Below are 27789 nucleotides of genomic sequence, written 5' to 3' on the forward strand. Positions count from 1 at the left end.
AAAGGGAGAAATAGTTTGGAGAAGGGCTGTCAGGAGCTGACCTGGACTAGAGGCAAGCAAGGCAGTAAGGTGTAAAATGGAGCTTGAGAGCGAGGCCTTCTTCAGTTTTGTGCCCCAGGACCCTTGCTTGCCTCGTCCAAGTCCAAGTCCTGGCAGGGTCACATGCTGCAGAGGCAGAAATGGGAGAAGGCTGGGAAGAGGCCAGTGTCTGGCCATCAGTAGTCCCAGAGACTTTAGCAAGTGGTTCTGATGAAGAACTGGAGTCCCCAGCACTTCTGGGACAGGAACTTGCCTGAAGTCACAGTACAATAATTGGCAGTTTCCTGGTTTTCTTGTTCAGAAGCCCGGCTCTGATCTGCTCAGGGCCCTTAAAGTACCTTGGGAAGAAGGAAGAAAAGGAAAGTGGCTTTTTGTTGAGTTTCTACTCTGTGTCACCCGCAGAGTTTTTTCGCTTGATTCTCAGTTGAAGCCGTGAGGTTGGTATTATCCCATTTTACAGCTAAGGAAATGGAGGTGCAGAAAAAGGTAAAGAAGTATTTGAGATCAAAAAGAAGGGAAGTAGGATTTCCCCAGTGCACCATCAAAAACTCTCTCCAGCCATGACAGGGAGCACACCCTGGGGCAGGGTTAAGGAGGCTGGGTGAGTGGAGAGAACAGGGCCGAGGCTCAGAGAGGAGAGGACTTCTGAGTTATATAACTGAGTGTCCTGGAGGCCAGAGGGAGCCCCAGAGAACCAGGGCAGGGCCGGTCAGGGATGGTCAGACCGGCCCCTCCCTCTCCCCCTCCCGCCCCACCCCCTCCCCCAGTCTCCGGCCTCTCCAAACACTAGACGGAGCTGTGGGCACACCAGTCGGCCAGCTCCAGGCTGTCATGGACCCTGAAGGTAAAGAAGCCTCCCAGATCTCTCTCCCCTGTATCCCTACATCACCACCTGCCCCTCTCCTGCCCATCACCCATCCCATCTTATCTCCGTCCCCATCCCCCACCTTCCCCAAGTCTTCGCTGGTTTCTAACTACTCTCTTACCCCTCCCCCATCTCCCTCCAACCTCTCTGAACCCAAGCACTCCTTTCTGCCCTGCAAAGACCTCTTCTCACTCTTCTTTATCCTTCTACGATAGGTTCCCAAGTGAGCTCTGGGGAAGAAAGGGGCTTGAGCCCCAGGAAATTCAGGGGTGGCCTGGAGTAGGCCACGTCTCCTGGGGACTGAAGGGGCCGGGCAGTGGGAGGCTGGACCTGGAGCAGCTCTGGACTTTGCCCCTCACTAGCAGCTCTGGAGGAGTGAGGCAAAGTCCTGTCCCATCCGCCTCGGGGTGGGGGAAGGGAGCCCGAGTCCTGTGATCCCTGTGATTCCTGTGCATGTGGGGAGTGACATTGTGAAGGAGGCTGGATGCAGGATGATACACGCCAGGCTCTGGAGTCAAAAGGCTCCTGTTTGAATCCCAGCTCCACCAGGAACAGACAGTGTGTTCTTGAGCAAGTCACTTGATGTCTCAGAGCCTCACTTCCTTGTATTGCAATATCTGCAAAATGATAATAATAGTTCCCTGCTCACCAGGTTGGGGATGCGGGCGGGCGGGAAACGACATGAGCATGGAGGGCTCCCTGAAGTTTCACATTCCCCTCCCTGGGCTTCTCCTTCCCCAGCTCTGACCTTCCTCCCCTGGTCTAGGGCTTCTGCTGGCCCCATACCCAGCCCCTCTGGCTTGGCCGTGGAACCAGCTTTTGGGGGTCCAGACTACTTCTTGGTTTAGAAATGATCTCAGAGTCGGAGCCTGGGTTCAAGTCCCATCCCTGCCACCTGCTAGTTGTGTGACCTCAGACAAGAGGCTTAGCCTCGCTGTGCCTCGGTTTCCTCATTGATGAAGTGAAAGCAGTGTCTTCCCTTGGGTTGTGGTGAGGATGAAATGAGACCATACACGTCGAGCACCTGGCACAGAAATCACTCAGCAGTTATGCTGGAGTCACATCCATCACTCCAGTCTGCCTCTGCAGTCCTGAGCCTGCCCCAGGTTCCAGTTCCATTTTGGGGACATGTCCCTGGCGTGTCAAAATCAAAGTCCTCCCCTACACCAGTTCCGTTTCTATTCGTGCCTCACCAGCCTCCTACTGGGACTGGAAACCTCAGGGTCACTCTCCCTTGAACCTCAATATCCAGACAGTTGCTGCATCCTGTGGATTTACCCCCACGTCTTTCTGTTCCCACCTCCCTCTGACGGAGCCTTCCTCTGCCTGGCAGCCTTCACGCACATGATGACACTGATGTTTAACTCTGGGCCAGGCCAGAAGTGTCGGCTGTGGGATCACTGACCTGCGGGAATTAAACCAGGAGGGAGGAGTCGAGTCAGGGAGTGAGGCAAAGGCTGGGGACATGGGGCAAATGAGGGGCGAGGACAGAGTTGGGGCAGAAGCAGATGGCAGGCCGGGGGTGAGGTGTGAGGGGGCGGGGCCAGGTCTGGAGGCATGGTGTGCAGGGAGCGGTCCCCTAACAGATGCCCTGCCCTTACATTTTACCGGGACTCACTGCTTCCTGGTCCAGGCTGTTGCAACAGCTTTGCAACTTACATCTTTCAAAAATGCTAGGCACAACTTAAACATTTAAACTCACAAGTGCATTTTTGATCAAGTGACTGCTGATCAAAAATCTTACGGATTTTCCACTGCTCATTGAATGAGAACCTAACTGTTTCCTATCATTCAGGGCCTGCTCAGTCTGGCCCCGTCCTACCACTCAGCCCTCTCTCTCGCTACCTTCCACGTGCAACTTCACCGACATATACCCCAGGCCTCGCACTGCTGGGCCTTTTCTCTCTCCCATTCTCTCTGCTTGGGGGGGCCTTCCTCTCACCTGTCCAATGCCAGCCTATTCTCAGAGCCAACCTTCCTGGGTCTTCTCTTACTGCTCTTGTATCTTAACGACAGGTCATCTCTCCTTGCTCTGAAACCCTATAGGTCATTTTACCACTTGTGTGACGGGCAATCGCATCTGGCTCTATTTGGAGGTCATTTCTCCTCTCTAGGGAGAGAAGGGGAAAAGGAAAGAACATTTATCTGGAAGCTGGGGTGCTAACCAGCCTCTGTCTCCCTCTGGTGTTTGCCAAATGGATCAACAAATAAATAGATGGGAGAACAAAATTGCCGGGAGTCAGACACCTGGGTTCAAAGGCATCTGGCTGGGCATTGGCTCAGGCACTTGACATGAATCGCCCATTCCCTCCTCGTTGTAGCCCTGTGACTTCCTCATGAAACTGACTCTCAGAGAGGTTAGGAAATTGCCTAGGGTCACCCAGCATGTAGGTGATGGAGCTGGGATTCAAACCAGGCGTTTCTGAACCCCCAACCCAAGCTCCTCCTACTACACCAGGGACAGAGCCCTGGATTCTTGGGTGTGGCTTGTAGAGCTCTGTGAATAGTGATATAATAAATATATAATAATTTTAAGTATAATTTTGTGCTCAGTGTGGTGAGGTTGGGTACATGAGGGGACTCTGGGGCCAGCCCGCCTAGACTTATGATCCTGCCTCCACACTTCCCAGCTGTGTGAACTTTGGGCAAATTACTTGCTTCTTCAGTGCCTCAGTTTCCTTCTCTGTAAAATGGAGATAATAATGGTACCTACCTTATGAGGGTTGTTGTGAGGATTAAATGTGTTAATATATAGAATATGCTGGGAACAGTGCTTGGGAAGGACCATAAAAGTGTTAGCTGTTATTATTATTACACATGATGTCACTCCAGATTCTATTATAGACAAGTGGTAGCAGCACAAGAGGTTTTTTTTTTTTTGTTTGTTTGTTTGTTTGTTTTTTTTGCGGTACGCGGGCCTCTCACTGTTGTGGCCTCTGCCGTTGCAGAGCACAGGCTCCGGATGCGCAGGCTCAGCGGCCATGGCTCACGGGCCTAGCCGCTCCGCGGCATGTGGGATCCTCCCGGACCGGGGCACGAACCCGTGTCCCCTGCATCGGCAGGCGGACTCTCAACCACTGCGCCACCAGGGAAGCCCAGGACCAGAGTTTTAAGAAAAACTTATAAAGGCAAAACCTTTAAAACTGACGTCTATCTATTTAATTTTTTTTCCTGTAAATTGGGGGAAACAATCATTACTTGGTTTTAGCTGGAACACTTTGTCAGCCTCGTATAACATCACTGTTGCTGCAAGCACAGGCCACATGGTTACACGTGGTTACACATCAAATTAAGAACAAAAACTTGTGATAATTTGTTTTAGGTCCATTTGCAGACCCTGACTTTGTGCCCGTCCATCAAAGGCATGAATGAGTGTTTATTAAATGACTGAAGGAAAGATGCAGGGATGGAAGTTCTGATTCTGGCCCAGTCTCTCCCGGTACAGAGCCACTGGCCAGTTAGGGCAATATAGAAACACAGTAAAAGTCAGTCAACAATCCAGACAAGAACGGCACAAGTGCTAGTGGGGGAAAAAATCTTCAAATATTCTGCCAGAGTCAGTTTATCTATATCTATATCATTTTACATTATTTGTAAAGAGACAAATGCAGGAAATTTCCCCAGATGCTTTGGATCCCCTCAAGAACAGAGGCACCAATTTTAATAAAATTCTGGAATAACCCATTAAGAAAAGATTGCCTTGAGAGATCAAGGTTATACCCCACAGGGTAACACTGTAATCTCTGAAGTCCAGGCATCTTGAGAGAATATTTACATGTAACAACGGCAAGAATAAAAAGGGGACAGGGCGTTACAGCTGTTTCCTCTGTGCAGTCACTTCTCCTCAGGCAGCTGCAAAAACAGCCCCACTCCTCTCTGCAGTTCCTTTCGCGACAGTGGCTAATTAGGAGAGCCCTTATTTTCAAAGCTACCCACAGGAATCCCTTTTGTTGGAAATGCACGAGAGAGTTGGGGCCTAAAGAAAACCAGATGTATTTATTTTTCACGAACATTCTGCATTTACAGTAGGCGATCAGAACAGCTGATCTTGCCTAAGTGGGCAAGAGAGTAACCCGTGGGTGAAGGCTGTGTGGTTCTAAAACCACCTTCTGTGTGTGGACAGGGAAGACCAGGGTCCACGTCAATCATTTTCTTTTCTCTTTTTCTTTAATGTTTTGAATGGTTTGTTTGTTTGTTTGTTTGCCTCGCTGCATGGCCTGTGGGATCTCAGTTCCCCAACCAGGGATCGAACCCGTGCCTCCTGCAGGCAAAGCACGGAGTCCTGACCACTGAACGGCCAGGGAATTCCCATTTTCTAGCTCTGCTCTTTAGGTAATTTCCCTTTGCATTTCTGAGCCTAGGTTCTCTGCCTACAAATGGCCTTTACCATGAAGAAGGACAGGTAGGATTTGTGACATTGTATATATAGCAAGTGCCCGGCATCTGGTAGGCACCAGTGTATGGTAGCAATTGTTCTCTTCCTGCGGTTCAGAAGCTCTCAACTCTGCGACAAATTAGAATTAAATTACCACGTTCCAGACCAGTTATATCAGAATCTCTGTGGGTGGGACCCAGACATTGCATTTGGCAAGGCTCTCCAGATAATTCCATTGTGTAGTCAAGGTGGAGAATCACTGCTCTATTCAGCCTAAAAAAACCTTCCTTGGGACTTCCCTGGTGGTCCAGTGGTTAAGACTCCATGTTTCCAATGCAGGGGGTGTGGGTTCGATCCCTTTTCAAGGAACTAAGATCCCGCATGGCATGTGGTGTGGCTGAAAAAAACAAAACAAAAAACTTTCCTTCACCCTATCTTAAGTGAGGGCCCTCTCTCTCCTTTTCTTATTTACCTATTTATTTTACTTTTTTATTATAGAGAATTTCAAACATACACAAAAATAGACAGAAAAGTATGATGAATCCTCACGTACCCATCATCCAGCTTCAACAACCACCAAGTTTTGGCCAAGTCAGTCCCATCCATACTTTTTTTTTTTCTTTTCTTTTTTCTTTGGCTGTGCCACACAGCATGCAGGATCTTAGTTCCTCAACCAGGGATCGAACCTGTGCCCCCTGAAGTGGAAGCATGGATTCTTAACCACTGGACTGTCAGGGATGTCCCCACACCCTTCCTAATTTCTACCTTCCAAGATTACCTTAAAGTAAAACCAGCTGTCAAGTCTCTTCATACATAAACATCTCAGTATTTTAATATTTTTTATTATTTTTAAAAGATAAGGACTTTAAAAATTAATTAATTATTGGCTGCATTGGGTCTTTTTTAAAATTTTTAATTTAATTTTTATTTATTTTATTTTTGGCAGAGTTGGGTCTTCGTTGTTGCGCGCGGGCGTTCTCTAGTTGCCGCGAGCGGGGGCTGCAGTTCGTTGCAGTACGCGGGCTTCTCATTGTGGTGGCTTCTCTTTGTTGTGTAGCATGGGTGTTAGGCGCTCGGGCTTCAGTAGTTGTGGCACGTGGGCTCCGTAGTTGTGGCTCGTGAGCTCTAGAGCACAGGCTCAGTAGTTGTGGCGCATGGGCTTAGTTGCTCCGCGGCATGTGGAATCTTCCCGGGCCAGGGCTCGAATCCATGTCCCCTGCATCGGCAAGCGGATTCTTAACCACTACGCCACCAGGAAAGGCCCAGGACTTTTCTTTTTATCCCAACCATAACCCACTTCAAAAAAATTTCCTTAATGTTACCAAATACCCAGTCGGCATTCAGATTTTCAGTTGTTTCATAAAAATTCTAATTTGGTTTCAATTTGTTTGTTTGAAGTAGTATCCAAATAAGATCCATACATTAGTTTTTCCCCAGCTCTGCCTCTGGTTAGTATGCATTTTCGACTCTTTTAATCTTTTGTTTTCCTTGCAATGTATGTGTTGAAGAAATTAGGTTATCTTCTGGAGAGTTTCCTATGGTTGTATCCTCGTGGTATAGTTTAACATGTTCCTCTGTCTTCTGGTTTTCTTGTAATTGGTGGTTGCGTCTAGAAGTCTGATCTGACTCCGGTTCAGCTGTTTTGGCAAGAGTATTGCATAGGTCGGGGGATGTTCCATCAGGAGCGCCTAGTATCTGGTTGTCTTTCTTCTGATGTTGGCTTTTGATCCAATACCTGGATTCACTGGGTTACTAGGGTTGCAAAATAGTTTCCTGCCTTTTGGCAGAGGATTGGTTCTTGTTCGTTTGTTCAAGTGGACAATTCAAAGCTTTTTAGTAAATTTACTGAGTTTATGCCACCATCATCATAGACCATTTCCATCACCCCAGTAAGATCCCACGTCATTTAATTTCCAGCCCCAGACCACCACTATTCTGATGTCTGTCTCTCTTAATTTGCCTTTTCTGGATGTTTCTTATAAACGGAGGGATACAACATACGGTCTTGTGTGAGCATTGCTTGTTAACCTTTCTGTGCATCTGAATCCCAGGTGGAGCATTTCCAAAACCTGGATGCATGGGAACCACCCCGGAAAGATTCTGATTCAGTTGATCCGGAATGCACCCAAGCAGCAGAGTTCAAAACGCTCCGCAGGTGATTCCAACGTGCAGCCCAGGCGGGGGGCCCCTGCTTTCTCGACTTCTGCGGAGAGGAGCTGTCCATACCCCTCCCCCACTTCCTCACCTCCTGTCTGTTCCTTGACCATGACAATGTGGCTTCTGCCCCTACCACAAGGCATTAAGACTGCCCTGGCAAAGCCCTCCCAGGGGCTAAGTGCAATGCTCACTTGCAGCCTTCTTTCTTCTTCTTCTTCTTTTTTTTTCTCTCAGCCTTTCTTCTGCTTTGCTTCTGCTCACACCCTACTTGCAACCCTCTTCTCCTTCCAGACATCCACTCCCTCCTGGTGGGACTTCTGTTTTTGACAGCCACGCCTCTGTGTGACATTCAAATCCTGGCGTTTCCCACAGCCCTCCTCTTTCACCCTGCCCTGGTGATCTTACCCACTCAGTGACCATCTGCACACGCTGGTGGCTCCAATTTCTCCATTCCTCACCCCCAAATCTCCTCTGAACTCCAGAACATTCTTCTACCTGTCCTCTGTGCACAGCCATCCACGTTTCCTGATGGCATCTCGACCTTAACATCTGCAAGACCAAAGGCATTCTGTTTATTTATTTATTTATTGGCCACACTGTGTGGCTTGCAGGATCTTAGTTCCCCGACCAGGGATCGAACCCGCGCCCCTGGCAGTGGAAGCGTGGAGTCCTAACCACTGGACCTCTGGGAAATTCCCCCAAAGTCATTCTTTTTCCCCAGCTCTGCCGCTCTGTCATACGCTCTGACCCACCCGGAGATCCAGTTTGTGTACCTGTAAAATGGGAATGAGCCTCTGTGGTGAGTTCCAAACGAGAGAGCGTCAGGGAGCTGAGGTGCCGTCGACTGGCCATCACAGGGGCGCAGCCTGTGCGGGTTGCTGATTGCTGCCAAACCCCTCCTCCTCCCCAGCCTACCCTGAACAATTCCTTATGTCAGTTTTCAGCTACCCAGGATGGAAACCCCAGGCTTCTACGTCGTATTAGCTGCCAATTCCAGTAGATTCTACCTTAGAAAAAACTCTCCCATTTGCCCCGGCTTGCTCTTCCTTTGGTTACTGCCCCAATTCGAGCCTTCATCAGTTTCTGTCTGGCCAACCGCCCCAGCCTCCTTTTGTCTCCCGGCCCATCTCCATTTGGTGGCTGAAGTGACCTTTCTAGAACAAAATCATAATCATATCATTCCCTCATTTAAAATTCTGTGATGGCTCCCGGGCTCTGTCCACATTCCTCAGGTAATTGGTTTAGTCCCTTTTTCACTCTGGCCTCAGGCCGAGACATTTCTCCCATGAATCCTACTCAGCACCCCGTCACCTCCTCGCTCTATTTTCTTGCTTTTGAACCTTGAACACGTGCTGTTTCAGTCCGAAATGTCTTGCCCTCCCTCCTCCCCACGCCCCCCACCCCTGCCTGGCAAACATTACTCATCCTTCAAGGCCACTAAAACTTCCCCCTTCCCCAGGGACATTTAGTCATTTCTTCCTCTTTGCTCCCATGACTCTTGGTAAATACTTCAGTCATCTCACCAGCAAACACACCTACAATGTTCCTGAAGGCTTTGCAAATATTAACTCCCTTAATTTTCATAAGAAGCCTATGACGTGATCAGTGTTATCCCCGTTACAGTTGGGACAACGAAGGCCCCCGATAGGTTGAGTCTCTTGCCCAAGATTACTTAGCTAAAAGTGACAGAGGCAGTATTGGAACCCAGGCCGAGTGGCCCCGGAGTCTGGGCTGTGATTCCACAGTGCGTCCTCTCTGCTCAGAGAACTATCATCAAACACTTAGTATTAAACTAAACAATATGAAATTGCCAATATTTGACCGTTGACCTATACAAGCAGCACATTTGTCTTTGTCTGGGTCAGCGTGCTAGGCACTTGGGATACAGCAGACAACTCAGTGGACATTTTGGTCCCAGACAGAAAACACCAGCGGAGGATGACATTGGGGGATGAACAAGGAGCTGGGTGAGCATGTGACCTGATTTAGGAGGTCTGTGAGAGCACCCGGCTGAGGAAGTGATATCTAACAGAAGGTCTGAAGTTGAGTGAGAGGTGAAGGGGCAGTTTGGGGTGAGGGTGAGGAAAGGGACTTCTAGCAGAAGGCTCAGCCTTGGAACAGCAAAAGTGAAGGCCTGAAAGCTAAGAGAAAGAGCTGCTCTCTCTGTCACCTAGCAATGAAGACCTGGCACAGAGCAGGTGCTCAACAAGGATTTGTCCAAAGAATCAACGAAAAATGGAAAGAAGTCAAGAGAGCTGGTGCTAATACAATGAAAGTGAGGCTTTAAGCAGGAGAGTGATGCGCTTAAATTTCCGTTTTTTATGGTTTGATTTTAAAGTCAGGTTTAATGAGGTATAACCACAGACAGTAAAATTCACCCTTTTCTGTGTAAAGCTCTATAAGTCTTGACAAAGGCATCAGTGTTATAGCCACCATCACAGACAAGATCTAGACTAGTTCAATCACATCCCAAAACTTGGTGCTGCCCCCTTTGCGGCCAGCCCCTCCGCTCCCCCCTCCCCAGGCAGCCACTGGCCTGTTCTCTGTTGCTATCTTTTTTTTTTTCCTTTTCCAGAATATAGTCATATAGATGGACACAAATAGCATGTCACCTTTTGAATCTGGCTTCATAGAATAATACATTTGAGATGTGTGCCTATTGGGTATATCAGTAGTTGGTTCCTTTTCTTTTTATTGCCGAGTAGAATTCCATTGTAAACATGCATCACAGTTTGTTTATCCAATACTCACCAGTCCAAGGATTCAAATTCACTTTAAAAGCAAACAGTGAATCTAAAAAAAAAAGAAGAGTGGATATATGTATATGTATAACTGATTCACTTTGCTGTACACCTGAAACTCACACAACATGTGAATCAAATATACTCCAATAAAAATTTTAAAAAAAAAGCAAACATCACGGCACCTGGTCTGAATGGAGTGGGGGCCTTTGCATCCATCTCTGCTGTTCGTTCACTGGCCTTTTGCCTGGTGCGACCGCGAACGGTGGAGGCAGGGACTATATTTTTCTCTCTATCACCGACTTTGTTCTTTGCATCTGGCCCACAGCTGGCTCTGAGTGAGAATGAAAGCCACGTGGGGCAGCTGTGGGCGGGAACTTTGGGGAGGAGGGTCAGGTGCGATAACTGAGGTCTGTGGCTGCTGGTGGGGGACAGGCTCTTGTCTTTGGGGAAGAAGGGCTGGACAAGAAGGGCCCTCCTTCTGCGAGTAGAGCAAGCCAGAATGTCTGGCCTTAACTTCAGCTTGGAGCAAAAGTGGGGGAAACAAAACTAAACTAAATAATACCCCTTCACAGGCTATCGAATTGTCTACCCCTCCCCCGGGCAGCGAAGCCCACCTATGGCACCGCCCACGAGACTGCAGGTCTTCTCTTGGCCGACAGATGGCGATGTTGCACTGCGCCTGAGCTCGGCCTCTGCGGTCACCCCATTCATTTCAACAGAGGCGGCGGCCAATCAACGTGGCACGCCAGCGGGAAGGACCTCAGAGACCACCTCGTCCTTAACACTTATTTTACAGGCAAAGGGCTCACCCACACTCCTGAAGCTCTGTCTCGCAGAGCAGGGGCTCAAACCGAATTTCCCCGTGCTCTTTCCTCCTTATACAACCCCATCTCTAGAGAGGTGACAGTTTTTTTAAACATCAGGTGAAGGAGAGGTTTTCAAGCTAGGGGGCAAAGGTGGAGGAACAGATGGCCATGGCCACAAGGCCTGGCCAGTCTCGCTCTGCTGTCAATATGCTGTGCGACCTCAGCTGACTTGCCTTTCTTATCTGGTCCTCAGTCTCCACATCTGTAAAAAGCTGAACTTCCAGCTTTAAAATTCTTGGTGCTATAGAGAAGGCAGGAATGGGAAAGACACACAGCTTATATTCTCCTGGGGGCTTCAGCTAGTAAATAACCGATCCTTCTATGCAAGGCAGACGGAAAGTCAAGAGTGGCTTTTTAAATTTATTTTTTATTCGTTTTAAAATAAATTTTATTTATTTATGTATATATGTATGTATGTATTGTCTGCATACAGACATACTGTCTTCCTTGCTGCGCGCGGGCTTTCTCTAGATGTGACGAGCGGGGGCTACTCTTCATTGTAGTGCGCAGGCTTCTCATTGCAGTGGCTTCTTTTGTTGTGGAGCATGCGCTCTAGGCGCACAGGTTCAGTAGTTGTGGTGCATGGGCTCAGTAGTTATGGCTCGTGGGCTCTAGAGCTCAGGCTCAGTAGTTGTGGTGCACGGGCTTAGTTGCCCCACAGCATGTGGGAATCTTCCCGGACCAGGGCTCGTGTCTCCTGCATTGGCAGGCAGATTCTTAACCACTGCGCCATCAGGGAAGCCCAGAGTGGCTTTTAGGTGGCTGCATTTCTCTTCCACTGGTGAATAGCTGTTGGTCTAGCACTAGGTTTACCAGATAAATTACAGGGCACTCGGTTAAATTTGAATTTCAGATAACTGACAGATAATTTTAAGAATAAGTATGTTCTAAATATAGCCTAGAATATATTTATACTAAAAAAGCTTTGATGTTTGTCAGAAATTTAACTTTAACTAGGTGTCCTATATTTTTATTTGGTCAACTGACAACCTTGTTCAGCTCACAAGGCCCACCCAGTGCCTCAGCCCCTCTCCTGGAACCCCCAGGTCTTCACCCTGATTGGCTAGTGCCCAATTCAGCCTGTTGTTAGGTATTTTGACAATCACCCCTGACTACCAGAAAGGCAGCTAAAATGTAACACTGCTCTCTTTTTTTCCCTCCTAGGCTTGGCACTCCTGCTGCCCCCTGCCACTCTAGCCACCTTGGCAGAAAGCTGGCTTCGAGAGGACTGCCCAGGCCTCAACCACATGGCCTTGGTCACGGGGGCAGCCTCCTCACAGGCGGTGCTGTGGGCCAAGTCCCCCGGAGTGCTGGCTGGGAGGCCCTTCTTTGATGCCATCTTTGCCCAAGTCAACTGCCAGGTCTCTTGGTTCCTCCCCGAGGGATCAAAACTGGTGCCTGTGGCCAAGGTGGCCGAGGTCCGGGGCCCTGCCCACTACCTGCTGCTGGGGGAGCGGGTGGCCCTTAATATGTTGGCCCGCTGCAGTGGAGTTGCCAGCGCTGCCGCTGCTGCTGTGGAGACCGCCAGGGGGACCGGCTGGGCCGGGCACGTGGCAGGCACGAGGAAGACGACGCCAGGCTTCCGGCTGGTGGAGAAGTATGGGCTTCTAGTGGGCGGGGCCGCCTCCCACCGCTACGACTTGGGAGGGCTGGTGATGGTGAAGGACAACCACGTCGTGGCAGCTGGTGGTGTGGAAAAGGTGTCTGTCTGTCCAGCTGAGCCCCTGCCCTGGCCCTGCTCCAGCCACCCTGCCAGCATTGCCCTTCCCCTCTACCAGGGACCCCCAACCACTCCCTGGTAAATAGTGATGGCCTGGGAGTTGGGGCATGCAAGACTCCTTGACCCCTCAGTGGTTCCATCTGTAACATGAACGGTTGGACTTGCTTCTTCACCAGCGTTCTTCTGCTGGTCGGTATGATATTCAAGGGAAAAGGACGAACTACTGGGAACCCAGTGTTGGGCAGGTCACTCTAGCTCCCTGGACCTGTTTCCTGTCTATGAAAATGTTCTTGAAGACCCTTTCCAGTCTTAATGTTCTGAGTCAATTGAACTCACGTCCCAGTGCCAAATAGTGCTGGATTTGGCCATTTTCTTAACCCACAAAAGTGGTAATTTCATGTGGTTTCACCTAATATGCGAGAAGCCATTTCGATGCCTGGTTTCCTCATTAACCCCAAGCTCGTTATCCATCTGGAGCCTCTCGAATGCCAGTCCCAGCTCACTTGCCCAGGGCTGGCTGCCACCCGTTCTCACTCTCACCCCTGCCACCTGACAGGCGGTGAGGGGGGCCCGGCAGGCGGCCGACTTCTCCCTGAAGGTGGAGGTCGAGTGCAGCAGCCTGCAGGAGGCTGCGGAGGCGGCCGAGGCAGGAGCAGACCTCGTCATGCTGGACAACTTCAGGCCTGAGGTGAGGCGGCGTCTGCTTCCTGGGAAGGGGAAGGGGCTGGGGCGGGGGCTTTCACCTCTCGCTGGCTTGTGTCCCACAGGAGCTGCACCCCACGGCCGCGGCGCTGAAGGCCCGGTTCCCGAACGTGGGCGTGGAGGCGAGCGGGGGCATCACGCTGGACAGCCTCCCTCAGTTCTGTGGGCCCCATATCGATGTCATCTCTTTGGGGATGCTGACCCAGGCTGCCCCGGCCCTCGATTTCTCCCTCAAACTGTTTGCCGAAGGGGCCACTCCAGTGCCCTACGCCCGCCGCTCCTGAAGCCAAGGAGGCTACACTGGCAGTGGGATAACACGGTTTCATGCAACTCTCACGATTTCACTTCTTTAAGTCCAGTGGCCAACAGAACACTCTCAAGTTAGCCTGGGCTAAAGTCCCACTCTGTCATGTACTGCTTGTGGGACCTCGAAGGACTGACTTCACCTCTGCTCACCTCAGTTTCCTAATCTGTAAAATGGGTCTAGCCAACCTTATGGATTTCTTTGGATGATAATTAACGCAGAGTAAGTGCTTAGTAAATGTTAGAAATTACCATTATTGGGCTTCCCTGGTGGCACAGTGGTTAAGAATCCACCTGCCAACGCAGGGGACACAGGTTTGAGTCCTGGTCCCACATGCCACGGGGCAACTAAGCCCGTGCTCCACAACTACTGAGCCTGTGCTCTAGAGCCTGCGAGCCACAACTACTGAGCCCACGTGCCACAACTACTGAAGCCCGCGGGCCTAGAGCCCGTGCTCCACAACAATAGAAGCCACTGCAATTAGAAGCCCGCGCACCGCAACAAAGAGTAGCCCCCACTCGCCGCAACTAGAGAAAGCCGCGCACAGCAAGAAAGAACCAAAGTAGCCAAAAATAAATAAATAAAATAAATAAAGTTATTAAAAAGAAAAGAAATTACCATCATTCACCTGTTCTAAGAAGCACTTTTTTCCCCACACACACTGAAGTCATATTTGGTGTGTGGGAACAAATGGTGTAGTCAAGGGTGTCTAATGGTCACTGTCAGCCAGGCATTGGTTGTCACGTAGCCGTGTGGCCTGTGCCTGTGGCTTGTAGATCGAACATGATAACGATCTATGTGGAAAAGAACTCCTTCAACAAGTATAAAATAGAAATTGTAAGTGATAAGAAAGCACTGGTTTGACAATTTTCTTTTTGAGTAATAATAGTATGTGTGTTTTACAATCAATGGCATCTTATATGTGAGGATATGTGATACCCGTTTTGATGCTCAGCTGGAACATTACACTTGGTCGATGCCCATGTTGTACTGGTTACTCAGTATTTCACCTCTTGCCTGTGGCTGCTGTTACCACCTTTTTGGTTGGAGGTGAGAAACCTGCTGATTCCTCACTCCTGGGCTCCCAAACAGACTCCATCACGCATCCCTCCCAAAATGAGACCCCCATTGGGTGCTGAAGGCCCTTTAGGATTTGGTTCCATGGGGTATCATTAGTTGGGAGAGGTACAGAGCAGCTGGGGCCAGAGCCAAGGTCAGTTAGGGAGTAAGGGAGGGTGGTGGGAGTCCGTGTTCAGACGTCAAACTTCCTTCCATGTTGAGTCAGGACTCAGAAGTCTAAGCAGTGGGTCTAAATGCAGTCCCCCAAATATGCATACACACACACACACCCCTGAGGTCTTGCCCACCTGTGTGGCCCCTCCTACCCTCACCCCAAGCCTAGGGTTCGCCTCTCTCTAACCCTTCTGGGTGGATCTGGGAGGAACCAGAGCATGAGGGCTCCCAAGGGTGAAGGTGGTCCCCAAGGTGACTCCTCCTGGAAGGGCTCCAGTCTGGAGCTGCCTCTCCCCTCCCAGAACCTACTCTTTCCTCTGCCCTTTGCCAGGAGGAGAGAAAAATGGGTCTTATCCACAGAGGTTCCTTCTTCAGGGGGAGTCTGGGGGTGCCAGTCTGCCCTGAGGGAGCTATTCTACCCCTTTGCTCCTTTCTCAACCTTGGAGACCAGCGATGGGCCAGGGGCAGATGAGCTACCTCAGATGTGAAAGCTCCAGACCGACCAAGACCTTCACCCTTCAAGCACCAAACATACGCGGAGGAGCACCCTGGACTCCGTGCTTTCACTGCTGAGGGCCTGGGTTCAATCCCTGGTGCAGCCAAAACAAAACAAACAAAAACCCCACAACAACGCTGGGCAGAAGTGGACACTGCGTTTGGTGATGTCCTGAACTGAAGGGGCCATTCTCACAGGACACAGCCCAGAGATGCCACCTGGGGCTGTACCTGTGCTCTGTAATACACACCTCCATCTCGGGGCCCTCCTGTCCTTTTTCCAGGGAAAACATGGACACGCTCAGCTAGGCAGCCTTCCCTGCTCCAGGGAATTTAGATCTCTGAGTCCCAGCTCCTCAGATCTGAAGGGGAATTAACTGAAACTTCAGAGAACTAGGGGCACTTCTGGGTGTCAGGACAGGACAGGGAAGTGGGGGCCCAGGAAGAGCAGGGAACTGAAAGGCAAAACCTTGGGGATCTAGGAGGGAATCAGAGCCTAGTAGAGGCAGAAGGGAGGTGTGTACCAGGAGTCTCAAACTCAAATGCCTCTAGGACTCAAGCAGATGTGACAGATGGGGGAGGCTAGAATAAGACATAGGGGCCCATGTAGCCAACTGGAGAATGCAGGCTGCACCCACAGCATCCCAATTAAAAAAGGAAAAAGCAAGCTGCCAGGCTGAGTCTCCAGCTCACCCTTGATCACAGAAGTGAACCAGCCCTACAGGAAGATCCCAGATTCGAGCCCTGGGTGGGGATTCCCTCACCAGTGGAAAAGAAAATGGATCCTGGGCAGGCAAAAGCAATCCATGCCCTCCTTGCAGGGGATGGATTTCTAGGCAGAGGAGACTGTGTGGGCAAAGGTTCAGGAGTGGGAAATGGCTAGGATTGTTTGGTGTAAGATTTGAAGCTGGGATCAGGAGAGGCGAGATGACTAGATGCTGGGCTGGGTCCAGACCACAAAATGGTAGGTCAGAGGACTTGGACTCTGTCCCGAGAACAGTCAGATTGAAGCTGGAAAGTGAGATAAGCATATTTGCGGGAAGATCTATTTGCGGGGGCCGGGGTGGCTGCAGGCAGACCAAGAGGAGGCTGATGTGGCCACTCAGAGGGCTTGAATGGGGGTCACGGCAATGGGTTGGCAAGAAGGGAAGGTAGGCAAGGGAAACAGCATCTGCAAAAGCTCAGAGGGCAGATGGAGCCTGATGGGTTCAGCGCAGTGGAAGAGTTGGGTGTGGCTGTGAGGGTGGGGAAACGGGGTGAGTGGCAGGAGAGGAATCTCCCATTTCACCTGGTGTCTATCTGGCTACACTGCCTTCTTGCCTGACCCGCCTAGGACTAGGCTTGGACGATTTCCCCAGGCTGCCCCACATGCAGTATAAAGCCCATGCCCATTAGAGCAAATGTGCCCCTCGAATCAGGTGCAAATCAGGTCAGCATGTAACGCATCATCACCGCCAGCTGGTGGGTGAGAAGGGAACACACATGTGACTGAGGGCTCCTGCTCAGCGCGCGTGGGTCTCTTTCTCAGTTAATGCTGGTGGGGGCAGGGATGTTAGCGTCTCCATTTGACTCATGAGGAAACTGAGGCTTTAGGAAGTTAAGAATGCTGCTCAGGGTCATAGATCAATAAAATGGTGAAGCAGGATTCAAAAATAAGTATTTGTTGAATGTCTACTACGTGCCAGGCACTATTCTAGACACTGGATATACAACAATGAGTAAACAGTGAAGAAGCCCTGTCCTCATGGAGTTTATATTCTAGCCGGGCTCTGTGGGAGCCTGGGGGTGTGGAGTGGGGGAGGGGAGAACAGACAATGAAAAAAATAGCTAAGAATACTGTCAAATCCCCTATGGCCACCAGAGGACACTTCAGTCACACCACCTTCCAATTCCATCTTCTGATTCCATCTTCCTTCCAGGTTCCAAAGATATTAGCCAAGGAGGCTATGAATGCTGTATAGCATCTGCTCAAGAAGGAAAGCTGAGGAGGGGTGTGCAGCAGTCTCATCTTCCACCCACTTTTCCAGCTTCATCTCCTCATCAGATCCCCACCCAACCGCCCAAGGTATCTCAGTGACTTCAAGGCCCTGTGTACTCCGGAGACGACCAAGACTCATTCACTCACCAACCCATCCACCCCCCCACCCTCACCCTCCTGCTAACATTTACCCACCTGCCCACCCCTCTTCCTCCTATCCTCCTGCCCATCCACCCCCGCCTTGCATCTACCCATCCCCCTTCCCACCCCTCCACCCACCCACCTACTGGGGTACTCAGTCTAGAGGGTCAGGGAAGACAAGAGGTCAGACTGGGTTGGCAGAGTCAGTGAACTCAATGGGCACGAGCCTTAGTGAGCCAAGGCCAGTGAAAGCTGAAAGCATTTAAAAACGGCAAGACATTATTAGCAAACCACACTATATCTGAAAAACATTCAACTTTGGACCTTTGAAAAATCCCACTGTGCTATTATGCGGTGTGGACATGTATATTAATTTTATCGCTAGCCCTCCAAGACAATACGGTAGGTAAAACTCCATAAATGTTTCAGTACCTCCGTACTTTGTTCTAATCACTTCCTGAGGAACAGAACATTTTGGCAGTTAGTAAGTAACTGCTTTTAAGACCTGCTTTCTGAGGCCCTAAGTAACTCAGCTTGTAAGACCAGACTACGAAGATCTGAAGAGAATCTGATCGTGAAGCTGTGAATAACATCTCGCTGTGCACGTCAGATTTACCCCAGATAATGTGGGCTTTCTTTATTCAGGTAGGTAGTGCTCTTTGGATCCCTGGACCTAGTATAGCACACTTAGAAAATGATCAGAGGCAGAGATCCTCACGTGTACCTCTAGTTTGATGGGCCACTGGGTCACCTATTTCTTCTCCCAGCTCTTGAGCTAGAATTTTTCGAAGACTTAGCACCAACAAAGAACCATCCCATAAGTCACTTGCTTCTTGATATTTGGCTGTTTTTAACCAAGGGAGAGATTCTCTTTTGGAATACCACATCAGTAGATAAAGAACAATGCTGGTTTCTTAAAGGCTGGATAAAAAGTCATGCTTCCCACATTAAAAAAAACAAACAATAAAGGCCCCTGAACTGTAATCTCACCAAGAACCAAAAATATCTTATTTTTACTTTTTGCATGATTTGCTTTGTTTTCTCAGAATATTAGAAGCCAGAAGGGGAATTCATTGAGACTTGGCAGCCTTTTAGGTAAAGGACTGCACTAACATATGTTTGTATTATTGGTATAGTAATTACCCAAATACATGGGAGATTTCAAGGGCTAGACTAAGTCTTGCATTTTAAAATTCCAATCTAATTCATTCCAATGGATGAAAAGTCCGTCAGGGGAAAGATAGAAGATGCAAAAGAACTGTTTCAGTGACCTATCTGAGGCAGCCATTCAGGGATGCTCTGTGTATGATAATTAAAACAGAACCAGAAAAGGTCCATACATCTTTCCTGACACGTCATTGATGCTCTCCTGTGTTTTCACTTGTTAATTTTTGCTTGCTGGATGTGGTGAATTTCACCTTGCTCAGCACCGGATAGTCTTCTGTATGATTCGTTAGGCAGATCCAAAGCAGTGCTCAGTCTAGTGGATTATTTTCTACTACTAAGCCATGACTTTCCCGAGTGCACTGCCCATGGCCTTGTGACATTTTCCAGCCTGGCTGGTGGGAAGAGGCCCTGGCTTCGTGTGAGGCCCTGGGCACTGCTGCCTTAGTCCTTTCACATGGCTCTTCTCTGGGCCTCAGGTTGTTTTCTCACACATGTGTGTTGATCAGTTCTTTGCTGAACAGTGCGCGAGAAGGACCCACAGCAGATCTTGGGGCTCTCTCTTCTCTGAGCCCGCAGGTTGGAAACTCTCTCAAGCAGTAAGCTGGACAATCTTAAAAGGACAAGTCCCCTTTCCTTCCTCCCTCCCTCCTTCCCTCTCTCTCTCTCTCTCTCTTTCTTTTTTATATTTTGGCTGTGCCGCATACCTTGTAGGATCTCAGTTCCCTGACCAGGGATTGGACCCGGGCCATGGCAGTGATGGGGCCGGATTTCAACCACTAGGCCCCCAGGGAACTCCCTCCTTTGTTTTCCTTTCCCTCTGGGATTTCGTTGTTTTCATGACTGTCTTTCATTGCTTGGTGTTCAGTGTTTTGAAAACTGTTGTTCCGTGTGTTTTGTCTGGTTTGGTGGTGGCAGTGGAGGTAGTTTCAGGCAGAAGGGTAAACCCAGTCCCTGTTCCTCCACTTGGTGCAAAGGGGAGTCCTGGTGGCACCCGTATTCCTTGATGCTCCTCAGGTGGTGCCAGTGTGAGGCACCTCACAGACCTCTTTCTTCTGCCTGAAATGCTTCTCTCCATTGCATAGAATCTTTCATTATCTCCTCCCCTCCGTTTTCTCTGTTCTCTTTTTCTGGAACTTCTATTAGGTAAATATTGAATGAATTGATCCTTTATCTCTTAATGTTGCTTACCTGTTTTCCATTTCTTTGTCATTTTCCTCTACCTCCTGAGAGATGTTTAAAAACTTTTTCCTCCCACACCTTCCTTTAGAAGGAACTTTTTCATTTGGGCAATCAAATTTGCAATTTCCAAATTATATTAGAATTTCCAATTACAAAAGACATTATGATGCACTGCCTTCCTAGAAGCCTCTGCCGGTTTCCTGGTGTATTATCTTATTTATGTGTTTCCTCCAAGGCTGGTTGTCTTGTCTCTTCACCTTAATGCTTTTTTGGCGCCACTGAAAATTAGCAAGCGGAGGCCCACATTGTTCTACTTGGCAGCCGAGTGGTTCTAGGTCCCCAGCAGCCCTGTTCCTGGACAGGCTGCAAGCTCTGTGGGCCGGTGTGTTAATTGATTAAAATGCTTCACTTAGAAGCATCAGAGGGTTTTGTCCCCCTCCCTGCCCCCCCCCCACAGGTGACATTTGGCAATGCCTGGAAACATCCCTTCACAACTAGCGGTATGCAACTGACACCTAGTTGCTACAGGCCGGAAATGCTGCTAAATATCCCACAATGTACAGGAACACAAAGAATCATCTGGCTCAAACGTCAACAGCGTGAAGGTGGGGAAAACCCTGATTTAAGATCATCTGCGAGCAGGACGTCCCACCTCCAACCACCAAAGTCCAACACAAAGAGGGACCCTCCACACCCACTTCAGGGGCCTTCCCAGGCACTTGCTCAAGTTTGGTTTTCTGTTTTTTGGGTTTTTTAAATATTTATTTATTTATTTTGGCTGCGCCAGGTCTTAGTTGCGGCACGCAGGATCTTCCTTGCGGTATGCGGGCTCATGGTTGCAGCATGCGGACTCTTAGTTGCAGCATGCAGGATCTAGTGTCCTGACCAGGGATTGAACCCAGGCCCCCTGCATTGGGAGTGCGGAATCCTACGCATTGAATCACCAGGAAAATCCCTCACGTTTGTTCAGAAGAGATCTCCGACCGGTGTTTCCTGAGCCACATGTGGCCTACAGGCTTGTTTCTTTGGATTTTATAGGTTTATAGATTCATATACATATATATAAAGTAGTCTTAACATTTTGGTTGATTTTACCTAAAAACCCAAATTTCTAGCTTCTGCTGGAAAATCAGAAGGATGGACATGATTGGTGGAGCCGAGTGGCAGCTGCCCTTACAGACAGGTGTGAAGTCTTTTCTCACCTCTGTCCCCTGGTCCACATCACTCTTCACCTATATCTCTGACTTGGCCTATTTATGCATGTGAATTCATGACCCCTGTGGTTGTTTGTTTGTTTGTTTTGGGGGGGGCGTGTCGTGTTTTAATACTGGGGTAAGTACTGACTCTGTAATCAAGGATGACTGTGGAGAGGTTCTGAGATAATCTTTTTTTTTTTTTAAATAAGTTTATTTGTTTTTGGCTGCATTGGGTCTTCGTTGCTGTGCGCGAGCTTTGTCTAGTTGTGATGAGCGGGGGCTTCTCTTCATTGCGGTACAGGGGCTTCTCATTGTGGTGGCTTCTCTTGTTGCAGAGCACCGGGGCACGGGCTTCAGTAGTTGTAGCACACGGGCTCTAGCGCGCAGGCTCTGTAGTTGTGGCGCATGGGCTTAGATGCTCCGCAGCATGTGGGATCTTCCCAGACCAGGGCTCGAACCCATGTCCCCTGCATTGTCAGGTGGACTCTTAACCACTACGCCACCAGGGAACTCCCTGAGATAATCTTTTAGTTAATCATCTTGTTTTCTCTCCCACTGGTACTATTACTTTAGAATAATAGCAGGATGTCTGTAGGAGGACCATATCTGCCACAGTCAGAGGCGGATCATCAGGGAGGCCCGGAGCTGAAGCTATGGGTGTCAGTGGGATTGCCCAGGAAGACTGTGTCGAGGGAAAGCAAAGGCTGAAGAAGGCAGAGAGCAAAAGAATCAGAGAAGATGGCAGACAGAGGGAAGGGAATTCAGATGTACGTGGAGTCACAGAAGCCAAGGGAAGAGCACATGTCAAAAAGGGAATCAGGACTTCCCTGGTGGTCCAGTGGTTAAAACTCTGTGCTTCCACTGCAAGGGCCATGGGTTCAATCCCTGGTCGGGAACTAAGATCCCACATGCTGCACGGTGTGGCCAAAAAGTTAAAAAAACAAAAAGAATCAAAACGTCTAATGCTGCCCACAGGAGGCTGAGCGGTATCCTTTGATTAAAATGTGTAGGTCATGATTTGGGGGAAAGCAGTTTCTAGAGAGTGCAGGAAGTGTATAGAAGCCTGTGGCAGGTTGCAGAGTGATGGGAAGATGAGAAAATGTAGACTGCTAGGACAGACAGCTCTTTCCAGAAGTTTGGCTGCAAAGATTTGAACTTGGTTATAGAGGAAATCATCTGTTTTTTGTGATATTTTGAATGGTATAACCTGACAAGCACATCCCTGCTGTGAAACATCTAGAAATGCTACATAAAATCAAGTAAACATCCTTTACAAAGCACAGCTGGGTTTCAGGAAACTAAGGGGAATCCCTGGAGCCACACACGAAGAGGTATATTGAAAACCAAAGCTAAGGGAGCTCATGGGCAGTTGTAGATCTTGGCAAAATGAAGGGTTTGGGTTTTATATCCACGGAGATTTTGGAGGCCTTACCTGGGGCGTTGAAAACTGAGACCCTAATATACAGCTCAGCCCCTTAAAGGGTGGCAACCCTCAGTGGAAAAGCAGATTAGGAAAAAAAAAAATCTTTCCATCAGCCCATAAAGCACAAAAGAACCTCGTGGGTCTCACCCTGAGATCTAGAGGCAATAGAAAGTCTCCCCTGAGAATTCATAACCAAAGGTGTGCCCTCATTTAAATTTGGGGTTCAAATTTACACCATTTGCATAGTCTCGGAAGCCCAAATAAAATGAACAAATAATGTGGTCCAGGGTTGGTTATTCCCCTGAGGCATCCTTGGCAGGAGCAAACACAGAAGCTCGCTGGAGAGACACCCTGGAACTAGTCACCGGGATTCTTACTATGGCCCTGTTGAAGCTGAGTTCACAGCCCCAACTTAGAAAACAAGAGGAAGCCATCTGTCACGAAGGAGAGTGAGCAGACACCCTAGAACTTGGAACTCCAGAATTATTGGGTAAAGGACCATACAGGAAGTGCGTTTCATTTTATTTTATTTTTTAAATTTATTTATTTATTACTTTTGGCTGCGTTGGGTTTTCGTTGCTGTGCGCAGGCTTTCTCTAGCTCTGGTGAGCGGTGGCTTCTCTTGTTGCAGAGCACAGGCTGTAGATACGCAGGCTTCAGTAGTTGTGGTACGTGGGCTCAGTAGTTGTGGCTCACGGGCTCTAGAGCTCAGGCTCAGTAGTTGTGGTGCACGGGCTTCATTGCTCCACAGCATGTGGGATCTTCCCGGACCAGGGATCGAACCCATGTCCCCTGCATTGGCAGGCAGATTCTTAACCACTGCTCCACCAGGGAAGCCCAGGAAGCGCGTTTTTTTTTTTCAGATGTTGGGGGTAGGAGTTTATTAATTAATTAATTAATTTTTTTGCGGTGTTGGGTCTTCGTTTCTGTGCGAGGGCTTTCTCTAGTTGTGGCAAGCGGGGGCCACTCTTCATCACTGTGTGCAGGCCTCTCACTATCGTGGCCTCTCTTGTTGCGGAGCACAGGCTCCAGATGCGCAGGCTCAGTAGTTGTGGCTCACAGGCCTAGTTGCTCCGCGTCATGTGGGATCCTCCCAGACCAGGGCTCGAACCCGTGTCCTCTGCATTAGCTGGCAGATTCTCAACCACTGCACCACTAGGGAAGCCCCAGGAAGTGCATTTTAAACGTCAAATAGCATAAAGGAAGAACTCAACATGAGAAAGTGATAAGATGGTGTGTTTTGTTTTTTTTTTTTTTAATTTTTGGCCACACCCCAAGGCACGTGGGATCTTAGTTCCCCTGCCAGGGATTGAACCCACACCCGCTGCAGTGGAAGCATGAAGTCTTAACCACTGGACCACCATGGAAGTTCCAGTAAGATGGTGTTCAAAATGAAGAGGAGATGTTTAAAATAAAGAGGAGAAACGGTAAAACAAATGTATCTATGAATCCGTCTACTTATTCATTCATTCTCCTTTCTTTGGGCTCCTGCTGTGTTTTAGATCCTGTTCTGGGTCTGGGGCTATAAAGGTGACTTTGGGGACAGCAAGCTGGACTTTGCCTCAGGGAGATCACATTCCTCCATGCATGGGTGTAGGTATCCATCTTTCATTTTACTGTATCCTTAGATGTCACAGCTAGAAAAGTCCCAAGACAGCATCTGTTCAACTTTCAACTCTCTTGTTGTAAAGAGAAAGAATGTGAGGCCCAGTAATACAAAAAGTACTTTTCTCCAAGAGTGAGTGATAGAACCAGATAGAGAACTGGGGCCTTGTCCCTGGTGTCCCTTCCCCACCATCCTGCCTCTGCTGAGCCCTTGGCATGCAGGCCTTTAAGTTCTGAGCGTGGTTTCTCGGTTCTGTGTCCCTGAGGGACTGTTCATGCTTCCTGGGCAGAGTCCCCACAACCCAGTCCTGTCAGCTGATGGTGACAACGAGAAGTGACATAGTTACCTGGCTTGTGAGTGACAGAGGTGGGACAGCAGCCCTGATCTTGTATCAGTTATGTCTTCCTGTCTTATCTCACCTCCCTCCACCCCCACCCCTGCCACTAGAGAGACTGAGATCTCCCTGAGGGCGGGGGCCAGGTCTGATTCCTCCCTCCTCAGGGCCTGGCTCAGGGAAGATGCTGGGAACACAGGCTGGATGAGTGCAGCCGGGGGTGGGGGGGTGGATGTCCCTCAGCCAGGGGGCTTCTAAAGCCCTGGCTGCTCGTCCAACTCCTGGCATCCAAGGGGTGAGAAGGGAGGTCCAGGCCCAGGTGCTCTCTGGCCCTCTGAGGAGGAAGAGCAGAGTGTTGGCCTCTGCCTGACAGCATTTCCGGGGTGTGGGTGAACTTGGTGGCGGGGCGGGGGAGTTCCTGGCCAGCATTAAGTAGCACAGGATGGCTGCTCCCCATGCAGGGCTCTCATCCATCACAGCACTTCTCAAGGGTGGTCTCAGGGTGGCACCAGAGTGTCTAACACTTTCCTAATACCTGCTGAGCCTTTTGACGAGGAAGAGCAGATCTCTGGGTCGATGCCTCCAGCAGGAAACAAGGTCTACTTAGAACTATACACCTTTGTTTACACTGTATTTATTTCCATGTTTTACCTTCTATTTCTGACAAGTGATACTTGGTTTTCCATTTACAGAAGGGATACAAAACAGATTCCTTGTAAAATGAATTTATTAAGCAAATGGTAAACCAATTTAAAGAAAAATATAAAGTACAGGTGGTAACTGACATGGCAAAATCCTAACGTTCAGGACTGAGGTTTGAGAAGTCAGAGCCCAGCGAACGGAAACTCCTTCGCCTCCACCCAACACCTGGCTCTGCGCCCAGAGGGGAGGTCAGCTGATACAGATATTGGGGCTCCATTTTTGTGGGGTGGAGCATCATAAGTAAGCCTGTCTTGGGGCAACTCTGTCTCTCTGGACCGCTCCAAGAAGCTGGGAGGGAAGACGGCCAGGGGCCACATTCTGGAAGAACGTTCCTTTCCACACTGGATCAAACTCAGATCTCCTTGGCTTGGGCTCCCCTCACCGTGGAAGGGTAAGATCCAGAGGGCTGAGATGCGGCGGCCTCGAGAGGACATGCTGCCCGCCGGCCTTTTGCGGCTCTGGGTCCCAGGTGCAGGCAAGAGATGGCCTCTTGTTGCGAGGTGGGGGTCAAGGCCACAGTTTATATGTAATAAGATGCTCTTTTGCCTGACCTTGACCTCTCTGTATGTTTTTCTGGAGGGATGCTGTGGCTCTGGGAAGCTGGATTCCCGTCATCTCCTGCTAGCACGGCTGACCCTTGTCATCACCACACTCTGTTCTTCAGCGTCCTCGGGGCCCTCACTCCGATGTCGGCATCTTAGGCACACACCGAAGGAGGGTGGGAGCCGCGGCGTTGATGCTATTCCCTGTCTGTCTGGTACCTTGAGTTCTTCATCTGGAATGTGATCTTGGCAGTTTCTGGCCCAGAGGTGGCGCAACTCCAGTTCTCTAAGCCCCCGCCCCGGGCAGCTAAGCAAAGGCACCTCTGAGCTTGCCCCGCAGCGCAGGCTCTGTCCACACCCAGGTTGCCCAGGCCCAGATCCAGGGGAACCGAAACCCAGAAGTTAAAGGCCTGGGGAGGGGCATTCTTTCCCGGGGCCTCAGCTGTCAGCTCAGGTTCTCAGGAGCCTCAGGGTCTTAGGATCCCTCTGAGGTTGGGCCTCCCCCAGGGGTCTCTGGGAGGCCAGTCCTCCAGGCCCTGGGGATTCAGAAACTCACGCTGGTCCGGGCTTCACGCCTCCAGAAAGCTGAGATCTGCTCTAGGGTGACCCGAGGCTGGAGGCCCCACTCAGGATCGGGGCTTCCTGGTCGCAGCCTCCGGGCCTGGGGGCTCCCGGGATACGCACTGGCCTCTGGCCTCTGTTCAGGCTCAGCCCAGCTCACCAGGCCTGGGGTGTGGGGCCTCTCCTCCCAGACCTGGGGCCTCCAGAAGGTGCTACGGGTTGGGGCATTTGGTGGGGTCTGGGGGACCAAGGAGCTGGGAGGGGAGTATGGGGCTGAAGGGGCAGGTGGGGCTGTCACTCGTGCCTCCAAGGGGCCCCCCTGGGTGGGTGGGTCTGGGGCCCGGTCCATCAGCAGGGGGACCGCGGAGCCATACCAATCCTCGGAGCGCTCTCGGGGGGTGCCCGTGGGCTCAATCCATAGCTCTCCTCCTGGGCGCCAGACCAGGGTGGGTGCGCAGATGCTGGGGTCTGGGCGGAGGGAGCGACGGAACAGGCGTTCGGCCAACACGGCTGTGGTCAGGAGGAAGACAGCAGCCAGGGCGGCCAGGGCCAGCATGATGGGGACACAGGGCCCGCAGGGCAGCGGGGGCCATGAGGAGGCCTCTGATGCAGGGGGCCCCTCCATGTGCCCAGAGGGCTGCTCTGGGGTCGGAGGCATCTGGAGAGATGGGGTCAGGAGAGGAAGCACATGAGACAGGGTTGGCACGATCAGGAGAGAGAGGGGCCAGGGGAGCAGGCTCAGCAACATCTGGCTGGAGAAACAGACCCAGGCAGACAGAGGAGCCCGGAGGACCCAGAAACGGCGGGAAGGAGCCAGATGGCCAGAGAGATGGGGCCCACCCCGGTCTGCAGCCAGGCCCTCCTGTTCAGAATCCCCAGGCCCTTTCTGGAAGCTGCATTTTCCTCCCAGACTCCAGGGTGCCTCAGACAAAACTGAACTCAAACTCAAAGAACCCAAGGGCTTCTTTCCTCCTGCCTCAGCCCGCTCATGTCTTGCTTAGAAGAAGTGCTGGGTGAGGAAATGAGAGCCTCCGTCCCAGCGCTGCCCCTGCGTGTGGGCCCCGCTCCCGGCCACCTTGGCGGTGCCCTGGCTGCTCCTTTGCCCTCACAACTCTCCTTGGAGTTGGTCTTGTTCTCTGCAGGCTCCCCTGAGTTTGCTGTTGTGCCAGGTCTCAGGTGCCACCTCTGCACCTGTCCCCGCCTCTCTGGCTTTGCCCAGTCTCTGTCTGCCTCTGGCTGTCCCCCAGGTCCCCCACCTGCAGGGGCCTCCTGCATTCCTCACCTCACCTCAGTCAGTCTCTGGGCTCCTGGCTCGCCCTCAGAGCCGCTCTTCCCTGTGCGAGCCAAGGGTGCAGGGCAGCTGCCTCAGATGAGGGCGGAAGGGAGGGCACCACCTGTTGCTGGGCAACTGTGCCCTGGATCTCCCAGCCCCCACAGAGTGTTTCCAAGGCAACCTGGGG

The 27789-nt window shown here is 50.4% G+C and overlaps 2 protein-coding genes across 3 annotated transcripts; one reads left to right on the forward strand and one right to left on the reverse strand.

Moving 5' to 3' along the window:
• The first annotated feature begins 749 nt into the window (after positions 1-749).
• Positions 750-14026, forward strand: QPRT (quinolinate phosphoribosyltransferase). Its single transcript, XM_027125488.1, has 4 exons — positions 750-883; positions 12211-12746; positions 13323-13454; positions 13534-14026. The coding sequence occupies exons 1-4, from the start codon at positions 871-873 to the stop codon at positions 13750-13752; spliced, it is 900 nt and encodes a 299-aa protein (XP_026981289.1). The 5' UTR covers positions 750-870; the 3' UTR covers positions 13753-14026.
• Positions 14027-25233: 11207 nt separating this feature from the next.
• Positions 25234-27744, reverse strand: CUNH16orf54 (chromosome unknown C16orf54 homolog). Of its 2 annotated transcripts, none has more exons than XM_027126405.1 (2): positions 27617-27744; positions 25234-26987 (listed from the first exon to the last, which is right to left on the reverse strand). In XM_027126405.1, the coding sequence occupies exon 2, from the start codon at positions 26985-26987 to the stop codon at positions 26313-26315; it is 675 nt and encodes a 224-aa protein (XP_026982206.1). In that variant the 5' UTR covers positions 27617-27744; the 3' UTR covers positions 25234-26312. The 2 variants fall into 2 exon arrangements, with proteins under 2 accessions (XP_026982206.1, XP_026982207.1); XM_027126406.1 differs by having other exon boundaries at positions 27612-27740.
• Between the last annotated feature and the right edge of the window lie 45 nt (positions 27745-27789).

The sequence above is a fragment of the Aethalodelphis obliquidens genome, unplaced genomic scaffold (genome assembly GCF_003676395.1).
Source record: "Aethalodelphis obliquidens isolate GAN/ISIS:26980383/991018 unplaced genomic scaffold, ASM367639v1 scaffold30, whole genome shotgun sequence".
Classification (NCBI taxonomy): Eukaryota; Metazoa; Chordata; class Mammalia; order Artiodactyla; family Delphinidae; genus Aethalodelphis; species Aethalodelphis obliquidens.

Excerpts from the sequence above, each read along its gene's own strand:
- QPRT (XM_027125488.1), top strand. Across the intron at positions 12,747-13,322 it reads CAGCTGGTGGTGTGGAAAAG|GCGGTGAGGGGGGCCCGGCA; the intron begins GTGTCTGTCTGT and ends GCCACCTGACAG. Across the intron at positions 13,455-13,533 it reads TGGACAACTTCAGGCCTGAG|GAGCTGCACCCCACGGCCGC; the intron begins GTGAGGCGGCGT and ends TGTGTCCCACAG.
- CUNH16orf54 (XM_027126405.1), bottom strand. The coding sequence starts at position 26,987 with ATGCCTCCGACCCCAGAGCAGCCCTCTGGGCACATGGAGGGGCCCCCT.